Source organism: Cololabis saira, chromosome 5 (assembly GCF_033807715.1).
Source record: "Cololabis saira isolate AMF1-May2022 chromosome 5, fColSai1.1, whole genome shotgun sequence".
NCBI lineage: Eukaryota > Metazoa > Chordata > Actinopteri > Beloniformes > Belonidae > Cololabis > Cololabis saira.
In genome coordinates, this window is record NC_084591.1 from 31,057,717 (window position 1) to 31,065,778 (window position 8,062).

Sequence of the window (8,062 nt, forward strand, 5' to 3'; positions counted from 1 at the left end):
TGAAGACTAGTATTTAACTGCTGTAAAGTTCTCTCATTTAGTACTCTGATTTTTACAGGGTGATGTGAAGGCAGACAATTTGGAGCAGGGTTGAAAAACAGTATAATTGGAAGATGGTCGGAAATATCAGAAAAAAGCACTCCTGATTCAAGTTTGGTATTTCGAATGTTTGTGATGATATTATCAATGATTGTCCTGGATGAGTGGGTTACTCGGGTGAAAATGTTAATAGTGGGAAAAAAAGCAGATGAATGCAAGGTATTTATGAAGTCTTTTTTGATTGAATCATCCCGGGAGATGTCAATATTGAAATCTCCGAGAAGGATGCAGTCACATAACCTCTCCTACAGAGCATTATCTTCCAACCAACTAGTCTAGAAAACAATTTGTGCTGGTTGGTGTTTGTTTTCTCTGTAATATGACCTCTCTATTACTCTGTTGAATGATTTTACTTCTTGGTAACACAAAGGCCATCCATGTTTATTTTTCAAGTCTTTTTGTCATTAAAGCACAGTGACAGTGATAGTGAAAATACAAGTGATACCTGTTATAAGGTAAACAGATGAATTGGTTACCCTACTATTTGTCAGTTTTGAATAACTAGTATTCATCATAGATGAGCCCAAAATGGTTGACCTTAAGATATGGAGGTACACACACACACACACACACACACACACACACACACACACACACACACACACACACACACACACACACACACACACACACACACACACACACACACACACACACACACACACACACATTACCTGAAATGTTTTGGCGATTCTTTTCGCCTTCACCATAGTTCAGAGTGGACTGTGATGAAGGCCAAAGGAATCCCCGAAACATGTCAGGTAATTAAAAAGCCTCAAAATATCTTGTCTGACAAAAATAATTAGCAAATTAAATTATTTGGATTATTTGGATTTGGGTTGCAATATATAGCGAAAACCACCGGTGCTAGAAACTCTTCGAACTCTTAACAATTTAATGAAATCCTAACAGACTGATGACTGGAGGTGCAGCAGTTTGTGTACAGGGAGAAGAGCAGAGGAGAGATGGTCCGAGGGTCAGAGACATGTTTCCCCAGCTTCACCCGCTGCTTCCTGTCAGACAGGAAGTCTGTGATCCTCCTGCAGGTGGAGTCCAATACATCCATGGTGGAGTCAGGCACGTTCAGCTGGGAGAGCTTGTCCTGGAGCAGAGATGGGATGATGGTGGTGAAAGCAGAGCTGAAGTCAACAAACAGAACAGGATCCAGGCGTAGGTTCCTGTGGAGTCCAGGTGCTGGAGGATGAAATGCCATGTTTACAGCATCGTTTACAGCATCGTTTACAGCATCGTTTACAGCGAACTGCAGGGGATCCAGTATTGGGTCGGTGATGTTTTTGAGGTGTGGCAGCACAAGGCGCTCAAAAGACTTCATGACCACAGAGGTCAGGGCGACGGGTCTGTAGTCGTCAAGTCCTGTGGTCCTTGGTTTTTTGGGGACAGGTATGATGGTGGAGGTTTTGAAGCAGGCTGGCACATGACATGGCTCCATGGAGGTGTTAAAGATGTCCGTGAACACCGGAGACAGCTGATCGGCACAGTGCTTCAGGGTGGATGGGGAGACAGAGTCCGGGCCTGCTGCTTTGCGGGGGTTCAGTCTTTTAAATATCTTGTTAATGTCCCTCTCCAGGATAGAGAGGGGCGTCGCAGTGGTGTGGGGGGTGGAGGATGGGGCCTCTGGGTGTGAAGTGGTGGAGAGGCTCCAGCCCCTGCTGGGGAGGGGGGGGTGCAGTTGGAGGGAGGGAACTGTCGATCTCGGGGGATGGTATCAGGACTGTCCCTTTGTTTTTCAAAGTGACAGTAGAACTCGTTCCGGTCGTTGGCTAGGCGTCGGTCGTTGATGGAGGGGGGGGCTCTGGGTTTGTAGTTGGTTATCTGTCTCAGTCCGTTCCAAACTGAGCTGGCATTGTTGTCTGAGAACTGTTGTAGTTTCTCAGAGTACAGTCGTTTAGCTACTCTCACCTCCTTGCTAAACGTGTACTTTGCGTGTACTTTGCCTCCTTTTTATTATTTTACCTCTTTTCTTATCATTTTATTTCATTTTATTTGTTATTTACTGTTTAATTGTGTCTTACCACTTTTAATATTGATGTAAAGCACTTTGACCTTGTGTTGAATTGTGCTACACAAATAAACGTACTTTGCCATGCCTTGCCTAAAAGTCTGACACGACTTTCGTCTGAAAATAAAATATCTCTAGTCTAATATGCAATGTGATATGCCATATAATTAATGATAAAATCTGATTGTAATAATACAGGTTAAGCAGCAAACCTGCTCCATCCTGCAGTTTACAAACAATTATCACCAGCGGGGCTTTATCAGGAATAAACTTCACCTGACAACGAGACAGATGTGAGTGGGAGGTGGAAACACACCCTACACCTCAGATGTGAGTAGTAAATCACAATAACACTAATCACAAACTGACCGTAGTTATCTGACACGAAATGTGAATTTGAAAATGTTAAATTTTAAATTAAAAAATTTAAATTAAGATGTTAAATGAAATACTTACCTGCTGTACTCTACTGCCCTTACTTTTTTAACAACTTGTGCTTTTTATTATTTTACCTCTTTTCTTATCATTTTATTTGTTATTTAGTGTTTAATTGTGTCTTGCTGCTTTTAATTTTGATGTAAAGCACGTTGAATTACCTTGTGTTGAATTGTGCTATACAAATAAACTTGCCTTGCCTAAAAGTCTGACATGACTTTCGTCTGAAAATAAATCTCTCTATATGCAATGTGATATGCCATATAATTAATGATACAATCTGATTGTAATAATACAGGTTAAGTAGCATACCTGCTCCATCGTGCAGTTTACAAACACACCCTCAAATGTGAGTAGTAAATCACAACCACAATGACACTAATCACCAAATTGAACCATAGCTGGTTATCTGACACGAAATGAGAATTTGAAGATGTTAAATTAAATAATTACCTGCTGTACTCTACTGCCCTTACATTTTAACAACTTGTGCTTTTTATTATTTTACCTCCTTTCTTATCATTTTATTTATTATTTACTTTTTAATTGTGTCTTACCGCTTTTAATGTTGATGAAAAGCACTTTGAATTACCTTGTGATCTACCTATGAACTGCGTGTGACTGAGACGTGTAATGTTAATGTCCACCACGCGGGGGCAGTGTTTCACAACCGTGTGCCGGGATTGGGACCAGCGAAGAAGAAGACGTCTCCCGCCCCGTCGCTGGTGTTTTCAACGCGACGCGGGACATTTCATTGTGTTCACTGACAGAGCAGGAGCTGTCGCTGATCTGTTCCCTGATCTGTGCTCTGATCGCTGCAAACATGGTCAGAACCAAGGCCGACAGTGTTCCCGCGTCATACAGAAAAGGTAGAGTAGCAAACCATAGTTACGATCTTAAGTTATTGCAAAAAAACTTCCCCTTCGGTCACACACTCCGGCCGGTTGGGAGTAGTCCGCTGAGCAAAGTACGTAAACGGGAATAAAATAAAGTATCCTACGTGATGATTTAATTTAAATAAGTGTTTCTCCTTAAGATTACCTCATGTTTTTAGTGTGTAGGCACAGCAGGAAGGCTTAGTTGTGTTTAATCCCCAGCTGGCCAGCCAGCTCCCGCCAACCCGGGCTGCATTGTTCCTCCTCAAAACACCGGCTATTTAAACTATTTAAACACTTTGTTGGCAAAAAAATTATTTGTCCTAAACTTTCTCGACGTTTTGGAGACAAAACGGGTTAGAATGTCCTTCCTAAAGTTTGTTTGTAGGTTTGTGCAAACTGGCGCCAGTTTTGAGCGCCGCAGTGTGGATTTGCGGGAAGTTCCACCAAACCCCGTTAAAGAGTTGTACAATTATACGACTTCTTGATCATTATTAGAAGAAATATATTGTTAGGTGATACAGAAGACGATATTTTCCTAGCTTTTGGGCTCTTGGTAAATTCGGCACATATTTCACCCGGAACTTAGTCATTTTAGTTTTTTTTTATGTTATTTATGTTTTAATTGTGTCTTGCCGCTTTTAATGTTGTTGTAAAGCACTTTGAATTACCTTGTGTTGAATTCTGCTCTACAAATAAACTTGCCTTTTGTAAAACCTTAAGGTATATCGAGATCCGTAGTAAATCTTACAAACGTGTATGTTTGTGGGCAGTCAAACCAGCTATTTCTTTTATTTTTTTAATGGATCTACAGAACAATCTGAATAGATACATTGGTTCAAGTTTGTTGCAAAGACCTATTTTTTTCTTATTGATTTATTTATGTCAGGATTTTTATTATGGAGCCACACTGATTAATTTTCAACACATTGTCCTCTTCTGATACTATTTGTTTCTTTCATACATTAATAAAATGATCCATTTGTTAAAGCTGGGAAAAGTAAAACTGATAAACAAAAGTTGAACTTTTAAGTAATGTAATTAAAAGCAAAAAAATTATATTTAGTTTAACTCATTTCAAATTTTAGGTCATTGTCATTTTATTAATGCTATTTATTTGATATCCCTGTTTACATGTTTTACAATTTATCAGACTGTTCTCTTATTTCGCTTCTGCATGTCCCCTTTTCCTCAAAGGTTACTGTAAAGTACCTGCTAAGCTCTGACAGCCTTTGCAGAATCTATTTTTTGTTTTTATCACTCAGTTTTTGTCCTTTTTGTTTTCCAGCGGTGGCAGCATCTGCACCCCGGAAGTCCCTGGGCTCCAGTTCGGCCAACTCCGCCTCCTCCAGCAGCCAGTCCGCCGCTGCTGGTCAGTCCCAGTTTGACGGAACAGATTACTGTACTCGCGCAAGATTTAACCAGTGCTGAAGTTGTGTTTTGTCTTTAGCAGCCAAGGCGAAATACGCTGGGGGTAACCCGGTGTGTGTCCGCCCCACCCCGACGTGGCAGAAGGGTATCGGGGACTTCTTTGGGGGACCCCCTAGGAAGCCGGAGAAGGAGAACCAGAAACCCGCAGAGGTTGAGGATGATGAAGAGGCCGGAGGCAGTGGGACTTCCAAAGCCAGCAGGAAGTAAGTTTGCACCTTAACTCTTATTTTCTCTCTCAGCTTTTATAAACTACAGCTTTCAGGTATTTATTTTTTTACCTTTTAAAACCACATTTATATATTTTAACTGTAACTCCACAGACCTGTGTTTGTTGAGGGAGAGTAAAGCAAACTCAATCAAACTTGAAAAACCACACAGCCTCTGGTTTCTCTTGGGACATTTGATTTCTTCCTGATTTGTTTACAGCTGCAAAACTCAGCAGTTTTTGTCAGTCAATTTAATCATCAGTTCAACTTTTTTTTTATTTTTTTTGGGCTCTAGTGGCCCTTTATTGAAGTCGTAGACAGGAAGCGAGAGAGAATGGGGATGACATGCAGCAAAGGTGCACAGGCCGGGATTGGAACCTGCGACCGCTGCAGGAGGACTGTAGCCTCAGTATATTAGCTGCTTGCTTGCTCCACTGCACCACTGAGCGGCCCATCAGTTAAAATTTCAAATGATCAAATATCCTTAGGCCTTTAAGAAAGGTGACAGGACCTTTTTGAGAAAACGTGAAGGAAAAAAATGTCTTGTTTTGGCTTATTGAACTTAATGGGTCATGTGTCTAGTGTTTGATATTGATTATTCCATTTGCCAGCATTCGATTACCGGTATTTAATGAGATCTCTAGGTTCTGTCACTGAGCTGATATACGAGATTGGGGTAAAAACTTCTTCAGTGTGCATCTGTTTTTGGTTGCCTTTCAGTTTGTGTGGAACAGACTTGAAAATTGTGCCTGAATGCCTCCATTAAATGATTTACCAGGTATAGAAAAGGAACCTAGTTCAGTTGGCCCTTAATCACATTCATCAAAGATCTGCAGATCTTAATTTACTTTTCGTTTTTAATACCTCTAGAACAGTATCTTTTAAGTACTTTCATAAATGCATCTCATGAAGAAGAGGGGCGTGTTTAATCTGTGCGTCAAATACTTTTAAGGCAAATTCGTTTTTTTTTTTAAGTTTCTCTGTGCTGACAAGGGAGTATTTGGGTTTCTGAGGTGACTACGAAATCTGTGGCCAGTGGAGGTCAGCAAGTTATGAAGTTACCTGATGTGTTTGGTTGCTGGAACACCAGGCTGCTGTGTCCTCTATCATCTAAGGCTTTCCTGCGTTTGTGTGGAGATTTGCTAGAAAACGGTCAGAAAAAGCTGAGCTGGACCAGAGCAGTTGCATACTGAGTTGGCACAAAAACCATATTTTTCGGATGTTGAAAGGTGCCAAAAGGCAAGCACACAGATCATTAATGAAATCAAGATTTCTCTGAGATGAAGACTTATTGATTTTTGATGGCTACGCTGTTGAGGTTTAGTTCTCCCCTGCTGCACCCACATTAACATCAAGTTGATGCTGCTTGATGTCACTGCTGCTGTTCTTCTGTTTTTACTGCAGTTGCAGTTGCAGTTCATACTAAATACTGAGGATGGGTTGTTTCTCAAAAATGGCTGCACATTAACTGTTTTTGACCCATTTGTCATCTGCAGATCCAGACCTTTGGTTGAAGAGGATGATGACGAATGAACAATTTTTTCTTTTTTTTTCTGCCTCCTTGAATTTTTCAAATGTACAGCTGTATAGTCTGAATATACTTTGTGTTTTGTTTGTTTTTTTTTCTATTAAAAAAAAGATGCAAATTCTCTTGCATTTCAGTCTTTTGTGACTCAAAAAGTGTGTTGGGTGATTTTCATATGTGAACTGAGTGGCTGATGTCCAGTTCAGAAATCAGTTACTTTGTTGTAAATGTTGGTGAAACGGGTCCACAGACGAGGAAATTGCTCCAATGTTATGGTGCAAACGTAAAATAATGGAAAAAGTAAAAAATATTTAGGACGGTATGCAGGATTAAGATGCAGTAAAACATGCTAGTTATAAAAAATATTTACATGTGCAAAAATGGGGTGGCTGTGCTGCGCGAGTTAATTTAATTTCATGAGTGATTGCAGAGGGGAAGGGAAAAACCAGACTCATGTAGCACAAAAACAGTTGGGAGAGCTCTTCAGCTTCAGTGCAAACATTTTAAACCCTTATGTCCATAACCTCAGGGTTGATTCAGCATTTTCATGCTTGCATGTGAACATTTGTTTTCATATTAGTGAAATATTTGGGATTTAACTGTTGAAATAAAACAGATTAGAATAGGTCAGTTTTAGCTTCTGGAAACTTTCTTGGATGAAACATCAATCCAATCCAATCCACTTTATTTGTATAGCACATTTTAAAAACAACAAGGTTAACAAAGTGCTGCACAATGAGTAAAATAAAACATGATAAAAATAGTAAAAAACTAAAAACAGAGTAAAATAGATAAGAGCACGAAATAAAAACACACCAGACAGACAACAACCAGTGATTTATAAACATAAGACAGGACAGAGACCACACAACTCTCACGCTGGATTAAAAGCCAAGGAATAAAAATAAGTTTTAAGACGAGATTTAAAAATTTCTACTGTGGGGGCCATTTTAATGTGGGGAGGTAGCTCGTTCCAAAGCTTAGGGGCTATAACTGAAAAGGCACGGTCGCCCCTGGTTTTTTGCCTTGTTTTCGGAACAACGAGACGCGACTGAGTAGAAGACCTCAAAGACCTCGAGGGAGTGTACACATGTAGGATCAAAATATTGATGAGATTTTAAAGTATGATGCTAGATGCACTGAATTAAAACTTAAATACAAATCCCTGAACTGCAACCTGCTGGGGTCACGTGACTTCCAGTACTGACCACAACAGGGCATTGTGGTGTGTTTGTGTCCTGTAGGAGTTAAGAGACTGAATATGAACCCTGCAGACATGATGTTCCCACATGCCCCACTAAAGTCTGCCCTTGCTAAGGTTTACCACAAAAAGAAACATTTTTATTTTTTTTTTTTAATTCTAACTCTGCTATTTATGTAATTTCTTTATACTTTTTTTTTTTTATTTGGTTGCAAGTCATTATCAGAAACATCTGGTAAATTGTGGAAGAAATGTCATTATGAAATGTAT

At 39.9% G+C, this 8,062-nt stretch overlaps 1 protein-coding gene across 2 annotated transcripts; it reads left to right on the plus strand.

Annotated features, from left to right (window-relative positions):
• The first annotated feature begins 3,288 nt into the window (after positions 1-3,288).
• Positions 3,289-6,715, plus strand: pclaf (PCNA clamp associated factor). Of its 2 annotated transcripts, none has more exons than XM_061722578.1 (4): positions 3,289-3,423; positions 4,718-4,801; positions 4,880-5,063; positions 6,563-6,715. In XM_061722578.1, the coding sequence occupies exons 1-4, from the start codon at positions 3,378-3,380 to the stop codon at positions 6,597-6,599; spliced, it is 351 nt and encodes a 116-aa protein (XP_061578562.1). In that variant the 5' UTR covers positions 3,289-3,377; the 3' UTR covers positions 6,600-6,715. The 2 variants fall into 2 exon arrangements, with proteins under 2 accessions (XP_061578562.1, XP_061578563.1); XM_061722579.1 differs by having other exon boundaries at positions 3,304-3,423; positions 4,883-5,063.
• Positions 6,716-8,062: the final 1,347 nt, after the last annotated feature.